This window comes from Miscanthus floridulus, chromosome 13 (genome assembly GCF_019320115.1).
Source record: "Miscanthus floridulus cultivar M001 chromosome 13, ASM1932011v1, whole genome shotgun sequence".
NCBI classification, from domain to species: Eukaryota; Viridiplantae; Streptophyta; class Magnoliopsida; order Poales; family Poaceae; genus Miscanthus; species Miscanthus floridulus.
In genome coordinates, this window is record NC_089592.1 from 77,893,592 (window position 1) to 77,913,417 (window position 19,826).

Consider the following 19,826-nt stretch of genomic DNA (forward strand, 5'->3'; position numbering starts at 1 on the left):
TGCCTACCCCAAGAGTGGTACGATCGACTACTTCACCCAAGAAGCGGCACAAGCACTCCAATAGCTCGGTCGCCTACCCCAAGAGTGGTACGATCAACTACTTCGCCCAAGAAGCGGCACAAGCACTCCAACAACTCGGTCGCCTACCCCAAGAGTGGTATGATCGACTACTTTACCCAAGAAGCAACACAAGCACTCCAACAACTCGGTCGCCTACCCTAAGAGTGGTACGATCAACTACTTCGCCTAGAGAGGGACACAAGCACTCCAATAATTCGGCCACCTACCCCAAGAGTGGTACAATCGAATACTTCACCCAAGAAGCGGCACAAGCACTCCAACAACTTGGTCGCCTACCCCAAGAGTGGTACGATCGACTACTTCACCCAAGAAGCGGCACAAGCACTCCAACAACTCGGTTGCCTGCCCCAAGAGTGGTACGATCGACTACTTCGCCCAAAAAGCGGCACAAGCACTCCAACAGCTCGGTCGCCTACCACAAGAGTGGTATGATCAACTACTTCGCCCAGAGAGGGACACAAGCACTCCAACAGCTCGATCGCCTACCCCAAGAGTGGTACGATCAACTACTTCGCCCAGAAAGGAAGACAAGCACTCCAACAACTTGGTCGCCTACCCCAAGAGTGGCACGATCGACTACGTTGCCCAAGGAGGGGCACAAACACTCCAACAACTCGATCATCTACCCCAAGAGCGGTACAATCGACTACTTCGACCAAAGAGCGGCACAAACACTCCAAACAACTCGGTCGCCGACCCAAAGAGCGAAACAAGCTATGGCAAAGCAGAAAAAAGCCATAAGGAAAGACAGGGCGAAACTTATCTATATTATTCAAAGACATCTAAGAAGAAAAGAAAGACAGGACGAAGCCTGCTCACATCTTAAAAATTCAGAGACAAAGTATATTACAAGGATATCAAAAGAAGGTTGACTTTTCACATCTGTTCAAGAAGACGGAAGAGAAGGAGGAAGTGCATTCATTTGATCAAGAATTTGGTCTAATAGACCACTAAGCTATACTTTGGCCTCCTCCTAGTGTCTTGAAAACTCAGCCATTACAGAAGCTTTAGTAATCTGCTCAAAAGGAGCATCAGGGGCAACAACCCAGACATACAAAACCACATTATTGATGCACCAGTAAAAGCCACCCTTCACAAAATCATAAAACCGGGAAAAAAGCACCGGTAATCCCTGCTCGGCAAAGACCTGAAGGAACAAGAAGAAATTCCTAGAACTCTACCATGAAGTACTCAGAGGCTTATCAATCTCAAGATCACCGATCCTAAGTCTTTTCAGTACTAGCAAGAACATGAAGTCTGACAAAACAACAATTTATACCGAGTTGTTTGCACGAGAGCCAGACAAAGCACTCGAAAACAATTTGTTAGGACAACGATCTACAAATACCGAGTTGTTTGCACAAGAGCCAGACAAAGCACTCGAAGACAGTCTCTCAAGACAACGTTCTACACATACCGAGTTGTTTACATGGCGCAAATGAAAGTCAGACAAAGCACTCCACCTATCAAAGAGTCATTTCACGACAAATGGAAACAACTCGTCTACTCAAAGCTATAGATACGTACCACGAAGAAACTGCTCGGAAGAAATCCTGATCACTCACACAATTTGTCTGATGAATAAGTAAAGCTGAGACATCCACACAGAGAAACAAAAGAAGCCACATCAAAAGAAAAGGAAAAGAGAAATTGGGGAAACAAAGTTTATGATGATCATAGAAGAACACGACTACTACATACATCAAATCACCAAGATAAATCTATGACCGGACAATCTACCCTTCGATATCCTTTATGCCAACATCAAAGCGAGGGATAATGACAACGCATCCAGCCATCATCAGTTCCTCGCTGGAGACCCGCTACCCACAGATTCGACATCATTGTCATCTTCGACAGCAAGGGCGCCCCAGTCGACTTCGTCTTTGGCAGCAAGCGCCTCCCAATCAACCTCATCTTCACTGTCACTACTAAGGACGATCAAATCCACCCTTGTCGAAGTAGCGTCAGCAGCAGAGAGGGGGACAAGAGTGACCATAGGAGCAGCTGAGGGATCCTCCTTCTTCTGCAGAGGGACAACCGGCGCTGATGTCCCAACAAGGGGAGCCTTCCCCACCACCAAAGGGGCTAGCAATGAAGGCGACGACGAAGACCTTCTGCTCGACGACTCCGCCATGGCTGTCCTCGGAGAGCGAACAAGCGAAGAATGCGACACCTTACGGACACTCTACCTATGGATGAACTTCTTCTTCGTCATTGTGGCTATGGCGAAACAATTGCGGAGTGGCCAGTTAAATAGAGACCAAATCGTCATCCTGAGCAGTTCAACAGCCTCCTCGAGATAAGGATGGAGTTAAAACTTTCTTCATAAAAGGTTAAGTGCGGAGTTAATTCCTTCATCAAAACCAATATGGCGATTCGGCTTCTACTGTCAACCATGCGACGATCCATTTACTGACACAGCTAAAATGATAGAAGACACAAATCTACATAATGGTACAATCCAACGGGCAGATTTTAGACTTATCCATCCTACCACGGTAGAGTTTTTAGATTACTACAAGAACAACTCGTCAACCATGACGAAACGAAGGGCCACCTCGCAAGGAACAAAAGAACCCGGTTATTAAAGAAAGAACTCGGGAGCCTCATGAATAACCAGGATTACAGTAGAAAAATGAATGACAACTCTGAAGACAAGATTCTTTCCATTACAAATGGCTTCAAAAATAGAAGATTACACATCTTACAAGACCCAATAAACTCGGCACTACGACAAGCAAGGTAGCAAAAAGGAGCCCAGACACAACTAGGCTCTGGAATGACTACGTGCTCCAATTTGCTACTCGGTAGAACAAATCGCGCTCGGCTACACTGTTTTCTTCAAAGGACGGACGTAGTGCATCCAAGGCAGAAATCAGCAGCACGGCGGGACAACATAGACCAGGGGAAGTCGGCAGGCATCTGTCTACCCAAGCCCGATGTGATGCAGGATCAGGTGTTGATCTACACCGGACAGTCTCAAGACAGACGGTGAGGATCAACCCAGAACTGCCGGATGAAGGAACGAAGCCCACATCATAAGACTTCCTCCAACTACCACCACGTACTTCCAAGTACAATGCCGTTGCGGGATTAGTCTACCTCTAATCCCTATCACAAGACTTCCTCCAGCTACAACAAAATGTACAAGAACTACAAAATATGCCCGGGGGCTGCTCTACTTCACACACTATCATATTCATAACTACAGAGACTTTAGAACAGGCAACAAAAGGCTCGATGAATCAAAACAACACTCCGGAAGGGCATTTATAGGCAAAAGAAGCGGTGCACATGGACTAGAAGCACCAACAGAAGAAATCTAACAAAGGACACAATGAAAAGATAGAATTCAATGAAAGAGGACTCTGGCGTGAAAGAACGGCACTCAAGGACAAGCATATCCAAAAGAATATTCCACAAGCAATAATACAACCTGTGAAGACATGCATTGAATTCTCCAACAACCAGAATGACAACAGCAATAAGTAACCAAACAAACAACTCGGAGATGTATGAAGGATCACATACAAAATTACAATGTCAAAGGATTACAGTCGAAAAAGAACTCGGACAAAGAAAAATTATACATCTCATTGATCGAAGACAAATACAAAGGTTACAGATAGCCAAACAGGACCGGATAAACTCAGACATAAGATAGAGGCAAGATTCTTAAATATTGCAACAAGGAACCCAATGGCGGCAGCAGCGGCAGCCCGGACGCAGAAGAACAGATAGAGCAGCATGTTCATTACTAAGCAAGCATAAGCCCGGGGGCTGCTCAACCTCACACACCAGCATATCTACGAATGAAGAAAGAATTGAAGAAGAAATTTCCTACTCAAGGAAGAACCACAACCAACAAAGAAGGTATTTATAGCAAACTAGAGGTAAACAAGGCTAAAGATCACAAGAAAGAAAGAGGAAAAGAACAAAAGAGCAAAGCAACAAAGGCGAATAGTACCAAAAAGCAAGATTCCTGACAAAAAGTAAAAGAAGACGCTCATTTATGGCTATACAAGACCCATCCGTGACCAGCAAAAGACAAAGATCAAAGGAGTACAAATCGAGACCCTTCTTCCGGCTTCTTTTCAATAGAAAAGAACCCAGAGAAGGCTCGGGGGCTGCAAGTACCTACCACAGAAAAACATATTTTCAAATTTTTTGACCCTCCAGCTTTTTGTACCAAAAAACAGAAGGCTCGGGGGCTACACTCAATGAGTGCAATTTTTGCAAAATTGCACTCGCTGCACTCAAAGGAAAAAGAACCCAGAGGACATCAAGCAAAAGTGCACATCAGCCAAAAGAAGAATAAAAAAAGACCATCTCAAGATTTTACTTCAAGAAGGACCCAGATCAAGACTACAACAACTCGGCCCTTGAAGCTCAATCATGAAATGCTTGAGGGCTTATCGATGAGGAACCCTACGGGCCCCCCATTGACCATACTGTAGGGAGGTAGACCTTGGTAACAAGGCCTACAGCCCAATCACCAAGAAGAACGCGGAGCAAAGCAACGTACAAAACCAAAACTCCAACGCAAACTATACAAGAAAAGGCGCCCGAAGCGTAGCTTAGGACTCTGACCTTGTAGCCGAATAGGACACAAACAACGCCTCTCAACACCTGGACTATAAAGGGCTGGTGAGGGTACCCATTGTAAGAAGAGAACGCATACCCGATACTCAAAGCAATACAACACAAATAGGCTAACGCCAAAACTGGACGTGAGGTTATTACTCGACCAAGTCAAGGGCCTGAACCAGTATAAATCGTGAGTCTCTTTGCATAACCGCCAAATTCCGCTATTCGCCGAAGCCTGAACAACTACCCTAGGTATCCCCGTGGTAGGCTATCGGTGGCAAAACATCGACAGCTGGTCACATAGTGATCGGACGCTGGGGTCTGCGTCTGGTCAGTGGCACGCAGTGAAGGCCACCCTCGGTCTCTTGACCAGACGTAGGTGACCGGACATAGGCTAAACACTGTTCAGTGTCCGGTCAAGCTAATGTGGTGGCGCACAGAGAAGTGGGAGAGTGATCGAACGCTGGGTGAGTCTGGTTAGGAGTGACCGGACACGTTCGGTCGTGAGTGGAACCTTACTGGAAATGACTGGACGCTGGGGTCCTACGTCCGGTCACTTTGAAGCAGTGCATCCGGTCACAACTTAATGCACTGATGATCATTGAGATCGGGTGATCAATGTTTAAAGCAGGGGCCACGTGGCGTGCATCGCATGACCGGACGTTGGGGTCCTGTGTCCAGTCGATCTAACTGGCGCGTCCGATCACCCTGACTTTTTAGAGAATAGAGAGCCAACGACCCTATTTCGTGGGGGCCTCTATTTAAGCCCCATAGCTGGCTCAAGCTCACTCTCTTGGCTATTTGCATTGACATAGCAACCTTGTGAGCTTAGTCAAAGCCCTCCCACCCATCTCCATCATTGATTCAACATCTTTGTGAGATTAGGAGAGAAACCAAGTGCATTGCTTGAGTGATTGCATCTAGAGACACTTGGTGTTCGAGTTATGCTAGGGGATTTGCTTGTTGCTCTTGGGTGATTGCCACCACCTAAACAGCTTGGTACAGCAGAGGAGGATTGGCACGAGTTGGTGATTGTTCATGGCCATCTCCCGGTGATTGTGAGGAGACTTGTACCTTCCCCGGTGGAGCGTCGAAAGGTAACCCTAGTGGATTGCTCATGTCATTGAGTTACCTCACTTGTGGGTAGGTTCTTGCGGTGTTCAATTGTGTGGACAAGGTTCGTGCAACACCTCTTAGCCGCCGAATCACCAAGTGTTGGTCGACACAACGGGGACATAGCGTGTTGGCAAGCTCGTGAACCTCAGTAGAAAATTGGTTGTCTCTTGCCCTTTGGTATTCTCCCAGTGATTGATTTAGTGTTCATCTTATGATTGGTTCACTCCTCTACATGGTGGTATAACCACCCTACTCATTCATTTATATTCTCGCAAACTAGTTGTAGCAAGCTCTTTAGTATAGTTAGAATTGAGAGCTTGCTTTGTTGTTTTTGAGTTCATCTAGTGGAGCTCTTTAGTGTAGCAAGTGTGAGAGCTCTTAGTGAGTAGTGACTTAGCAAATTGAGTGTCTAGTGATCATAGTAACTAGAATTATTGGATAGGTGGCTTGCAACCCTTATAGAGCTAGAGCAAATTTATATTTCGCTATTTGTTATACTAATCAAATTGCTCTAGTTGGTTTGTAGATTTTTAAATAGGCTATCCACCCCCCTCTAGCCATATTAGGATCTTTCATTAGGCGCTCGGCGTCGCCACGCTGGTTGTCCCACGTGCACGCGTGCTGCCGCGCGTGGCCGGCCATGGCTACTCTATGGCCTAGCCACTGCTGGCTCTTGGCGTGCGTAACTAAAAGGTCCTTGTGTGGTTTTGGTAATTGAGTGACAACCTAGGTGGACTAATTGTGTTTATGTGAGATACATAGGTGATTAGTCCATAGGTATATGTGTGTGAGCAACATATGCTATGAAGGTGAAAATGGCTTGGAGATGTTGCAAAGCTCACACATGTGATGATGAAGGAGCTCATTGCACATGAGACATGACATTGAGTCATGTGATCAAGGTGGAGAAGATCAAGACAAGACTTGGCTTGATGGACCGGTTGCAAGCGTGAAGGGCAAGTCGAAGGCTTTGGAGCGATGGACCGCATGGCGGTGAAGCTTGAGCAAGACTTGGCGCCGATGGACGAAGGCAACGGTGAAAAGCAAGTGAAGTCAAGATCGATGAACCAATATGATCACGTGATGATATGAAGTGGATCATATCATTGTTGATCGTGTTGGTGCATGTGTTGCATCGACATTAGAGGAGATGGAATGGAATGCGCAAGGCAAAGGTATAACCTAGGGCATTTCATTTCACCGGTCATAGGTATATAGAGAAGTTGATGACCAGATTTAGGATAGATGGCCATACTATCAAGAGGGGCAAACTTGTTTGCATATCGGTTATCTAGTGCCACTCGAGTGATCTAACTTTACATCGTCGCTAAGATCGAGTGGCGTGGCAAGTTGAGTGGCTAACACCCTTGAAAATGTTTGTGAAAATATGCTAACACATGTGCACAAGGTGATACACTTGGTGGTTGGCACATTTGAGCAAGGGTGAAGAAGATAGAGTTGAAAACAAGTTAGCCGCGCTAGTCACAGAGTGACCGGACGTGTTTGGTATGGAGATCGGACACGTCCGGTATGTGGCTCAGGACTGAACTACACAGTGCGACCGAACGCGTCCGGTCGCCACACCAGACGCGTCCGGTGTGAATCAGCAAAAACGGTGTTTGGTAGAACTGTTGATTAGACACGTCCGATCGAGCATGGGTGCTTACTGTACTCGACCAGACACTGAGGCTCAGTGTCTGGTCAGCTTCTAACAGGCACGTCCGGTCGGCCCTGGAGGCTTACTGGACTCAACCAGACGCAGCGGCTGAGCGTTCGGTCATTTCAAACTGTGCATCCGGTCGTCTTGTTAGAGAGCCGTTGGAGGCAACAGTGGGACACGTGGCTATGTGGCAGCTACCGGACATGTCCGGTATAGCGACCGGACACGTCCGGTATTCACGATTGGTGCATCCGGTGCAGCGTCTAGTGCTGCGTCTGGTCTGGTGCTATGTCTGGTCTACCTGAAAAACGCCCAGTGAAGGGGTAACGGCTAGTTTAGCCCATGGGGCTATAAATAGAAGTGGTGGTTGGCCTTTGGCTGTGAGCTGAGCACACTAGAGCCTTGGTGGCTTGTGTTGTAGTGCTTGGGAGCCCTCCATCTCACATACTTAATAGTGATCATCTGATTGTGTGAGTGAGCGATTCTAGTGCGATTACATCGTGAGGCTGCATCGAGTTACAAGCCAGTGGTGCTTGTTACTCTTGGAGGTTACCACCTTCTAGATGGCTTGGTGGTGGTCTCTGTCGAAGCCCGCAAGAAGCTTGTGCGGTGCTCCGGAGAAGAGCTTTGTGAGGGGCATTATGCTCGCCCCACGGGAGCCACGAAGAGCAACTCTAGTTGAGCATGTCATTGAGCTACCCTCACTTTCAGGGTAGGTTCTTGCGGTGCCTGACATGCGGGCTTAGCGGGTGATGCCAATTAGCCGCCGAACCACCAAGCGAGCGGTCAACACAACGGAGACTAGCGTGTTGGCAAGCACGTGAACCTCGGGAGAAAAATCACCGTGTCAACCTTGTTCTTCCCGTTGGTTTGCATCCTTGTTACACAAGCTTGTAATTACTTTCATATACATTGTGCTTGTGTAGTTGCTCTTGTAATTAGTTAGCTTATGTAGCTTACTAGTTACCTTCTTGCTTGTGTAGCTAGAAGTAGCTTCCTTGCGTGGCTAATTAGGTTTGTGTAACCTTGTTAGTCACTTTGCTTAGTTTGTGTAGCTAAGTATTTGTGCTCTCTAATTTGGCATCGGTTGCCTTGTTATTGAGCATTGCTAGTGAGCTTAGTTGGCTTTGTGCTTTTGCTTACTAGCATGTGTAGGAGCTCCCTTGTATGCTTAAAGTACTAGTGGCATAGGTTTGTGTAACCTTGCTCCTAGAATTGGTTAGGTGAGCTCTAGCTAGCCCGGCACCTTTGTTGCTTAATTAGTATCTTTGGAAGGTGCTAGAGAATATAGATAGAGGGGTGTAGTCTTGGCTAGACTGATAGTTATAATTTCGTACTTGTTTCGGTTAGCCGACGCAATTAATTTTAGAAAGGACTATTCACCCCCCTCTAGTCCGCCATCTTGACCCTACAGTAGCCGCTGTTGTTGCTTGCGCAGCGGGGCAGTGCTGCCACCGGCCCCGTGGCCGATCGCCCTACACCATGATGCAGCCACTGTTAGTGCCTTCGCCTCACCGTCATGTCTATGCCTCCCTCTACATCTCTGCGACGCTGCCGGCCTAGTGCGATGCCGTCTCTGCCGCACGCACGTGTCCGAGCTCATCATCGCCTTGCCATTTATGGCACTGCACCACACGGGGCATGGCTAATTAGGACACGCGTGCTTGTCCTTTGCATCTATGTGTATGCCTTCCCGGTCACACCGAGCACATCCTGCCAAGGCAAGGCCGTGTTGTGCCACCTACCGGTCTGTCGCTCTCTCTTTCTCCCTCCGCTGCCACCGTCTAGCCACGCCATCTAATTACCTAGTGAGCGATCACCTCCGTTCAATTCATTGCATCCACGGCTTCACCATCACGTCCTCTTGCTGTTTGACCCCACCTAGCCTTGAAGTGCGCATGGCCAAGCTCCAATTTTGGAGTTTCCCTGTCATCGTGCCAACAAGGCCGCGCACCGGATGTGGATGTGGGTAGCCCTACTACCGTCCCCCCTGAGTCAATTCACCTACACCACTAGCATTGCCTTGACTCCCTCTTCACCCTGTGCGCCTTAGCCAAACCGCTACCGCCTCCCCGTCGTTGCTGACGCGACCATGCCGCCGTGGTGCACCGCCGCACGGCTCGACCGCATGTGGCCAGCCTTCCTCTGTCATCCTCCGCCCCAACCGTCACCTCGGCTAGGTCCATGGTAGTCTACTGATACTCCCTTGCTAGCCAGTTAGGTTCTTAGGTGCTCTAGATCACCGAGGCAGTTGTGCCACCGTCGTGGACGGTCGCGCGTCGCTATAGCTCGCCGTGGGTGCACGCAGGGGAATTCTAGAAAAGCTAGGGGGTTAAGTGAGAAGGTTTGAGAGAGAGAAAAATAGTGTTAGTACTTAGTCATAATTCGGGAGAAGATCGAGGACTCTTTTGAAAAATCACCAGCGCGCACGAGATTCCCCGCGCGCAGGCCATCTCGCGCTGCAGGCCAGCTTCGTGTGGGCCACACCACGGGCAGCCGCACGCGCGCGGCGCGTCGCGTGGGCTGCGCGTGTGGGCCGCACAGGAGAATTCATTTTTCTTTTTCATGAGTTAAAAATAGTTTTCTAATTTAATTTTTGAGCTGATCTTTGGTAAATCATATAAAATCATGTAGGCGTCCAAAAATTATGAAACAAATTTTGTTAGGATCATAAAAGTGTGCTCTATCTGTTGGTGTATTTAGTTCATATATATACATGTTGATACCAAGAGCTATTAAATCGTTTAAGAATGCTTTATATTATTAAATTAATCATTGTAGGAATTTTTGTGTTAAATTGGTGCTAGTTGTAGTCTTGAAATTTTTTATAGTAGCTTCATGGTATTATTACGTGTTCACTGTAATTTTTGTAGCCTTAGGATATACTAAACATTAGGGTAGTTAAATGCTCTTTGTTTCAATATACAATAAATCATTGGTAGAAATAAAGATATATCCTTAATTTGTAAAGCTAGGTGTTTGTTAGTTGAACCCAACACTTTGCTTGGTAAAGATGATAGTTAGCTTAGTACCTTAGTCATTAGAGCTAGCTTAGTAGCTTAGGATGAGTATTCTTAGTTTAAGAGTCGTTGCTGCCTAAATGCTAAGTGTTGCATCATCATCGCATGCATGTAGAGAACGAGTTGGCGGAGATCGTGACCACCGACGATCACGAGTTCAAGGAGATCATCGAGGTGTATGAGGAGGAGATTCTCGTGTAGGAGGAGGTCTTGGAGCCACCACTGACTGACTCAGCTAACACCGCGCTTGTCCAAGGCAAGCCCCGGTGCATAACCCCATATTTTTAATAATCACTGTTTATATATGTTATGTGCATTTCATTATAGAAATTTTATGAAAACCACATGCATAAATATATATGTCCTATGAGTCTTACTAGTGCAGGTTTGAGTAGCTGCTATGCTTAGATTTTCGGTAGCGTGGGTAACCTGTCGTTTCTCACAATATGTGATTATTATTATTACTCTCATGATAAAATGATGAAAGAAAAAATAGAGACCGAGCAGAGATATGGTATGGGTATTGGTGGTTGTAATAGGTTGTGTCCCACGGCTAATGGGGCTTAGCTTGGTTACACTATTTTCCCTGTTCGTGTCAATTAAGGATCGTTCGTTGTTGTGGATGGTAGTCATGTCACAGACTTATTATCTTGAGCACATATTTGTTGATGGGAGCGGGAAGGCTCGTTACGTTCTTGTTGTGGGTTCTGACTCTTTCCGGACCAACTGATTGGAGGCAGGAAAAGGTAGAGATCTAAGCATCAAACTGAGACCGGGTCTCAAGTGTGGGAGCTTGGAGTCCAAGTTTGGACGGAGACCTAGACCCCATGATAGGAGTGGAATGGGTTGGTCTTGTTTGTGCCTAGGGTATAAATGGGGCGTGTGTTTTGGGGTACCCAGCTGGGATACAATGGTTCGCGAATCGCCATTTCGGTGAGACGGTATGACTTGGCTATGGTGAAATGGTTCTGATTGCTTAACCCTTGCTTGAAAGTAGAGCAGATACTTAGCTAGAATGGTTAGCTAATGAAGTAATCATGACTGCTAATAAAACTTGACTATAAGGATGAACTATTAGTAATGCTTTTCGTAAACAAAAAGAAAACAATAAACTCATATTACCTATCATATCCTTGAGAGTCGGGAAACTATTCTCACTAGTCAGGTAAGTCTTGCGAGTATATTGTGTACTCAGGGTTTATTTATCCCAATTGCAAGTGTAGCTTGAGGAGTAGCTCTTGTGTGGAGGATTCTTTTGGTGGGCACAGACGAATCTTTGTATCATTTTCGCTAGATGTTTATTTTCATTCCACAGTTTAATTATCATACTCTGAACTCTAGTATTGTAATAAATAATTTCTAAAAACTCTTATTGTATGAAATGAACTAAGTATTATAAGCTCGTACTCATTACTGGATTCGGGATGTAAAACATGTATGGTTTCGAGTTCTCCTTGGTGTGTGCTTGACGAAACTGATCAATGTAGCTCACTTTCGAGGTGCTTAGTGTCTAATGGAAGACGAGCGCCTCCAAAAACGTGTTATTTTGGATGGTTCTGCCACACAAAACTACCAAGGGAGTTTGCTATAGTGCTTTTTTTGTTTAGATATGATGAAAAAGACAAAGATTGTAGGGTGAGGAAGTGTTTGCTCTTTTAGGATAAGCCCGTTATAGTTTGAGCGCTTCATCCTTTTGTCAAAGTAAGTCTTTGTTATTTCTACAAACTCCGCTAGCGTATCTATTTCTCCATGCAAACTATCAACATCAACAAGCCACATCACCCGCTAAGACGAGTTGTCTACTAAATCATCTAATAACATTCTTGCAAGTCAATAATTAAGCGTTGTCCAATTTTTATTCCAAATCATCTAATAACATTCTTGCAAATATGTTTTGTGTGTTGGGAAGCACAAAGGCACATAAAGTGTTAAATGGCAAAAACGACTTTTGTATCATTGTTTCAGATGAACATTTAAAAACCTTAGATGAGTAGAGCTCGTTGAAAAATTAATTTTGACTACACATATGTTGCATTTTGAAGTTTAGATATGGTAATTCAACAAATCAAAGAATGGATCGACAAGAAGAATATGGAAGGAACGTAAAGAACCATGGCTCTTCTTTATTTCCCCTCTCCCTCAAGATTTGGCCTCTCTCGTGGCCTCCTTTGGACACCCCACTCTCACCCCTGCGCCTCCTACCATCCATTGCTTAAGGAGTCAACAAAAGCACATGAAAAAGAATGGGAATGACGATGTATAGAGGATCAACAAGCGATGCTAGATTGGTATTTCGCCTTTGTTTTCTCGTTGTTCATCCAAGAGGATACTTTATGTGAGTATCCCTGATCACATCTATTTTTTGGGATTTTTTTCAAAACACGTTTAGACAACAATTATAATGTTTTGGGTATTTTCTAGATTCTTTTTTGAATATTTCCCCATTTTCATAGAGCTAAAATCTAATTTTGAGAAATCTAAACATTTATTTAAAATCATCGTATTTCAATTTATCACTTGGGTTTTTTTTCAATTTTTAAAAAACTTGAAGACATTTTCTGTGGTTTAATAACCTTATTAAGTATTTATTGGATTTTTAAATTAACAAGAAAATATAAAAACACTTCAAAATAGAACATGAGAGTTGGTAAAATGTTGAAGTCATGTTTGATTGGTGTCGTAGTTTGCCACGCCTCACCTTTGGCAAACTGCCACAGAAAATGTGACGAGCAAAATCAAAGCCACACCTGTGATAAAGTTTGACACAAAATAAATCTATGACATGTGGGACAGGGTGCTAAAAATGTGGCACACCATAGTTGTGCAAGTGAACCAAATAGCTGCCGATAAAACTATGACAAAATTAACCTTTGTCATGACAAGTCTCGATAACGAACCAAACACATCCTTAGAATGCGTTTGGTTCGTGGGATGCATGAAAATGGGATGGAGCGGCTCCGTCCCTGGCGCTGTTTGGTCGAAGAGCAGGAGGATAGAGTGGTTCTCTGAGAGAAATATTCCATTCCCCCAACCAAACACCAAAATAGAATTAAACCAAACAGTAGAACGTAACCTTGTCTTTCCCGGATCAGAAACAGAGCCATTCTATTCTACCTCGCTCTTCAACTAAACGTACTAAGACAATATTCATATAGAGAGCTAAAATAGACTTTTTCCGCAACAAAGCAGCCCACGCTCGAAACGGGGTAGGCCGCGCGTGGTAGACTTTGCAAAATAACACTAAAAAAACAAAACAAATGCTGAATGGTTTTCACGTGGTTAGAGAAGCAGCCTCGGAGTCGGAGGTTCCCTTTCTTATCAGTTCTCACCACATTATCTTCACTCATGATTACTTCTTCACTTATTAGATAGTTACATGCCACGCAAAAATCTTTGTTCGGAGATACACATTTCATTCCGGTAACCTTAAAAAAAACATTTCATTCCGGTGGACAAGTTACATAAAAAATGTGTCATATAGTCGGTGCACAGCACCAGCGTTATGCCGCCTCCACAACCAGAAGTCTTGTAAAACTCTGTGTGACCGATCAACGACCATTTTCATGTTGTCAACTGACGATGGCAACGGGTACGTACCCACTGGGTACAGCAAACCCATGCCGTGCCCGCGAAGAAAAATTATGCCTGTTAAAAAACCCATACTCACAAACGGATTCAAATAAGCGCCCATACCCGTGCCTGAGCGGGTAATACCGAGCACATATAATCCCTGTGTCACAGTCACAGATCACAAGCCCAAGGCCCCAAGCAAAAGACCTGCCCACAAGACTTCAACAAATCACTCTCTCAGATGAGATCCTCGTGTACAAGATCATCATATCTAATGCATGTCACACTGCATTTTGTACCGAACACTTCATTCTATTCTAAACTTCTACCTGAATCATCTCCATCATCATTGACAGTTTCAGGTGCAAGAACCACACAGTCCAGCAGACTCTCACCCAGGAACAGGTACACCAGTCAAGGTGACCTGAACTTGATCCGCCAGGAAGGTTAGTGCCTTCAGTCCTTTTGCTTAAAAGACTGATATGGTGCCGCAGCCTCTGCATCCGAGCTTCAGGTCGTCAATCCCGCTGAATGCTACCCAGTAGCCTCTGGCGAAACAACACTGCTATGTACAATTTTTATTCATCCTACAGCGCGTACATCTTCGTCTTGTATTCACTGTTAAGTATCTCCTCATCTGAGTCGACGGATCGGGACCAGGAGCCCCGGGACTGGCTCGCGGAGGCCTTCTTCCTGATCTTCCTGGTGTTCTTCTCCTCCAGCCTGTGTGTGATGATGCAGTAGCACATGGAGCCGAGCGTGGTGAGCATGATCACCGTGCCGATCACCATGGTGCACCAGGCAAGCCACCAGTCGTCGCGCCCCACCACCACGTAGGTCAGCGCGATGAAGGCCACCGAGATGAAGAGGCACGCCAGCCACATGAGCTTGTTCATCACGAACACCATCCTCTTCTTTGCTCTCCGCTCCACGACGATCAGCGAGGTCTGCACGACGACCACCGAGAGCGAGATGAAGAGGGCCAGGGCGTCGAACACCAGGAAGATTATGAAGGCCGGGTTGCTCGCCACATACGCCTGCCCCAAGGACATGCCTGGAGGCGCCTGGGTTAGATCCTCCACGAAGTTTCCGGGGACCGTAAATATGGCGGCAAAGGCAACTGTGGCGATAAGCACCGCGACGACGGTGTTGGAGTTGATGGCGTTGTTCAGCCCGCCGATGTGGAGCTTTTCGAGCCTCTTCTTGATTTGATTGACTTGCATCTTGGTCTGACGTGTTTGCTTGATCTGGGACTGGACATCATGTCTAATATCACTGACTGTTTGCTTCAGTTGCTTTGCTGAATTTGGAGGATGTACTTGCTGTTTTGCAGTTTCTCCACCAGCCTCTTTAAGGATGTTAACAAGTTCTTCATTGTTCATTTTCTCAGCAATGGCAAACGCAGTCTCTCCAGATCTATTAACTGCATTGACATCAATCCCCTCAACTGATAACAGAGTCTGCACTATCTGTAAGGAATTACAGTCATAGATGAGCATTAAGAAAGCCAAAACTATAATGGGCAAAGTAGAGTTCTTAAAAGTGTACTCCTATGTAAGAGCTAGCAGAACTCTTACAAAAAACTGCGAAGATACCCATGCTTTTGATTGAAGTTGTAAGGAAATATGACCTTTTTTACTTAAAAAAAAAAAAATCTTTGTGCTGGTACATGAATTTTTCTTGTTGTTTGTTGCCTGAATGAAACATCTTAAGCAGAGTAATGCATTGTAAGGAAAACTGATGAGCTTTATGCTCAGAAGTATCCTAAGGAAATAGGTTCAGTGAGTGAAAGACAGGATCCAAATGATGGAGAAAATTATATAATTGAAAGAAGGTAAAACAGTAAAAGGACATTCCAATATGTGATCACCTACAATGATATTCCCCTTCCGAGTAGCAACATGCAAAGGCCTGTTTCCCTTGTTGTCTTCAATACGGATGACCGAGACATCAGGCTTCAACAATTCAACCACGATTTCAGCATTGTGTCCTTTAGAAGCCATATGTAGTGCAGTTTGCCCCTTCTTGTCTGTTCTTAAACCAATCCCGGGATCCTTATTCAACAATGATCTTACAACTTCCACATGGCCCATTCTTGCTGCTGAATGTAAAACTGTTTTACCGTTGTTTCTCGCAATCCTGGCAAGGCTAGCATCAGTTTCCAGCAGGAGATTGACAATATCAACATGACCCAGAATTGCAGCGGTGTCCAGAGCTGTAGCATTCACAGAATTTGTTGTCATAGCAAGAGCAGGAAGAGCCTGCAACATCTCCTTCAGAACCTCTGCGAAATAACCAAGAAATGGGAGAAGGCTATTATTAGCCTTGAAGGCGCTGGGACGATTGCAAATTTGCAACTCACTGTGCCCTAACAATGTTTCATGGCAGAGAACAGAGTGGGATAAGATCAGCTAACCAATAGTCACATCATCAACATGCACAAAGCAATACTAGCAACTCAGTATAGATCACATTATAAATTTCTATTGGAGAACAGACCCAGGGGAAAAAACAAAAAAAGGATTGGCGTTTTTTTTCTCAGCCAATATGGAAAACAAAGATAGTGAAGGTAAAATTGATGTTATGACTTGTGACTGATTTACTGATGCTGTGGATCCAACAAAAACTGTTGAATAAATCATTCTTCAAATGAAGGCATGCGTTTCTTTTAGTGATTCAGATCAGCACAATCACGTTCCTAATACTAGACAATCACATGTATAAAAAGGTCAATAGTCAACAAGGCAGTTTCAACAGACCAAATTCTAACCCCATTCCATAAACCCCTAATCATCAATTCATTGACTATAAGGCAATTTTTTTTTAAAAAAAAGGCTGAACAGATTACAGAGCAGAACTCTGACGATAAGCAAAAGAAGACGAACAATTTACCAAGATGGCCCTGTTTGGCGGCGATGTGGAACGCATCGAAGCTATTGCTGGCCTTGATGCCAGCCGTCTGCACATCAGAGACCTTGAGGATCTCGCGCACGACCTCGGCGTGCCCCTTCTCGGCGGCGACGTACAGCGGCGTCTCGCCGTCCTGGTTCTGCCTGGCCGCCATCTCGGCGACCAGCGCCCGGTCGAGCTCCGCGAGGATCCTCTGCGCGTGGGCCACGCTCCCGGACCTCGCCGCGAGGTGGAGCGGCGTGTCGCCGCGTTTCCCCGGGCTGTCCCTGCTCCGCCGCTCCAGGGACATGATCCCCCGGAAGCTCTTCTGCTTCTCCATCCCCCGGAAGCTCTTGAGCTTCTCCAGCGCACCCAGCCGGATGCTGGACTGCCGCTCCATGGCCGAATCCGAGGGCCAACTAGGTGGAACTGGAATCGATAAAAGGCTACAGATTGCGATGCCTCGTTCGTGACGAATCCAGCTCACCAAACTTTCTGTGACGCCTCAACAAACTCCCGAAAATCGCAACTTGCGCCTGATACTGCGCAAGAAAATCAACAGCATTAATGCCCGCTCTTCCGCAGTTCCTGGCTGCGAACAAGGACTGAAATGGGCACGAGACAGCAAATCTGAATGCAAAAATCGAAAAGGAAAAAAAGAATAAAACGGGAATATTGCAGAGAGCAGAATCCGTTCCCCCTGAAGGCCTGAACCAAGAACAGACCAGAAAGCTCGAGAATGCAAGAAACCAGAGAAAGGTTAGTCGAATGATTGTTCCAAGAATCCCCACCCCAAACCTCACCTTTTCTCGCACCAGCCAGGCGCCACCACAACGCCCCACCCGGTGAGCCACCCGGACTCGGTGAGGAACGAATGAGGGAACAAAACAAGGTCCTGGTGCAGATATTGGTCGGAGCTCGCCTGCTAGGCGCTAGCTTGCTTTTCTTGGTTTGGCCCCTCTCTCTTTCGCAGAGCTCACTTTCAGGTTTCGCAACTTCTGCCTCGCCGCCGCTGATGAAAGAAGACGGTCGAACAACAAATACGCAAATTGCCATCCTGATCTCTGAAGTTGGTACGGTTTGGTCGTTTATTTTTTTGTGAGAATAAAATATCGTGCAACATGGCAGGCTTCGATTGGCTGCAATTTTCCTTTCCCGTTAATGTTGGTTTGTGGTTGTTCTTTGAGAAAAAGTTTGGTTTGTGGACTTGTGGTGGCTTTATCATCAGCTCAATCAGTGAAAGGACCAATAATGAAAAACAAAACAGCTATACAAAATCAAAATCATATGACAACACTTATTTCATGCACTGTATCAAAGAATAGTAGAAAGTAGAAATTGTTCTTAAGTAACTCGGTTCTTCGGCACTACTTCAGCAATACACTACTTTTCAGCGAATGAACAATGTTTTTTCTTTCACAACAAATTAACATAAGCAGCTGCATCAGCTAAATTTCAGCGAAACGATCAGGGAGAAACTAATGAGAGTTCGGCTATCTCACAATGTTGTAACATTGTGGTTTGGCCAACTCGCATTGTCTCTGGAGATTAGGTATTCTATGGTAACTCTTTACAGTTAGGCTGCAAAGCCTGTAACTAACAGCGCTAGTTAAGCAGTACACGCCCAGCTCACAGAATCACAGTGCAAGAGATGGTTTTAACCCGTGAGCTGTGACAGCTCCTCTTTACTACCACTCCCTTCCTTCTAAATCATAGTTCGTTTGACTTTTTTTTTTTTGACTGATGTACTGCTATTTATCTTATTCAAAAAATTTGTGATAATATAGTTAAATTTAAGTCATTCTTGAAGAACTTTTATTAATAAAGCAAGCCACAACAAAAACAGTGATATTTTGCATAAATTTTTGAATAAGATGAGTGGTCAAATTTAAAGTGAAAAAAGTCAAATGAAGTATAATTTGGAACGGATTTAGTAGTACGCAACTGCACATGGACTTGGTCAGCAAAACACTACTGTACCCAATATACTTTTATATATCAGTAACAGAAGCATAAACAAAACTTAGTGGGCGCTAGTCGTCTCCACCTTTTAATCTCGGCTTTATTCTAAACCTTTTTTTAGATAGATAACCCAACAAAGACGTTGCCGGCCGGCCATCACACTCACCGGTAAAAGGGTATAAAGGCAGATAAACAAATTAACTCGCACTAAAAAAAACAGAAATCACCATACCTTACACGTGATGCCAATCCAGTACAGTAGTATTGGTCTGCAGCATTATATATCCTGGGCCCACTTGTCACCGTGGAGTGGTACAGTAAATTTATGCCCTGGGTTTTCAGGGCCCACGTGTGGGCTCCTCCAGCCGAAAGGCTCCAAGCCATGATCACTTGGGAAGGAGCTAGGAAGAAGAACATGGACATGGTGGTGGTTTCATGGCGGAGAAGAGTACAAGAATGCATGTGGCTTCTGTCTCCTTTCCTTTGGCATCGCCCAAGAATTATGTAAATAGTAGCTGGAGTGATCCTTTGGATTGGCAAAAGGTTGTTATATATGTATAAAAAGCAAGTGCTCACGATTTGAGGTTGTATAAATACTCATGTTTAGGGGTACATTGTAGAGAGAGGAACAAAACAAAGATAAACACACCACTCAAGTACTCATAATCTTTTTTTTAAATCTTGGTATTAATGAGCAAGGGAGGGAATGTACCTTTCTGTCGCGGATTGAAATTTATTGGTGTTGTGACTACAAATCATAAATATCAGGGATCATGTTAAATACTATGCCGCATCATGTGGTGTTGTCCCCCCTGGTGATGAGAGCACCTAACCCCGACCTCTTTTGTGTAAGCAAAGTGACAGGGGTCGTGATGCATAGAGATTAGATTAGATTAGCAGCAACAGCATGCACCTAATGCCACTCTGCAATAATTCTT

At 45.2% G+C, this 19,826-nt stretch overlaps 1 protein-coding gene across 2 annotated transcripts; it reads right to left on the minus strand.

Moving 5' to 3' along the window:
• Nucleotides 1-13,788: 13,788 nt before the first annotated feature.
• On the minus strand, nucleotides 13,789-17,995 carry LOC136500356 (ankyrin repeat-containing protein At5g02620-like). Of its 2 annotated transcripts, none has more exons than XM_066495696.1 (4): nucleotides 17,730-17,995; nucleotides 16,930-17,468; nucleotides 15,912-16,405; nucleotides 13,789-15,506 (listed from the first exon to the last, which is right to left on the minus strand). In XM_066495696.1, exons 2-4 carry the CDS (start codon nucleotides 17,324-17,326, stop codon nucleotides 14,625-14,627), a joined length of 1,773 nt encoding a protein of 590 aa, XP_066351793.1. In that variant the 5' UTR covers nucleotides 17,327-17,468; nucleotides 17,730-17,995; the 3' UTR covers nucleotides 13,789-14,624. The 2 variants fall into 2 exon arrangements, with proteins under 2 accessions (XP_066351793.1, XP_066351794.1); XM_066495697.1 differs by having other exon boundaries at nucleotides 13,794-15,506; nucleotides 15,912-16,321; nucleotides 17,730-17,991.
• Between the last annotated feature and the right edge of the window lie 1,831 nt (nucleotides 17,996-19,826).

What these genes read in the sequence shown, in the direction of transcription:
- LOC136500356 (XM_066495696.1), bottom strand. Translation starts at nt 17,326, where the DNA reads ATGGAGCGGCAGTCCAGCATCCGGCTGGGTGCGCTGGAGAAGCTCAAG. An exon ending in CGCCAAACAGGGCCATCTTG is followed by an intron (nt 16,406 to 16,929) that starts GTAAATTGTTCG and finishes AAACATTGTTAG; the next exon opens with GGCACAGTGAGTTGCAAATT. An exon ending in CTCGGAAGGGGAATATCATT is followed by an intron (nt 15,507 to 15,911) that starts GTAGGTGATCAC and finishes AATTCCTTACAG; the next exon opens with ATAGTGCAGACTCTGTTATC.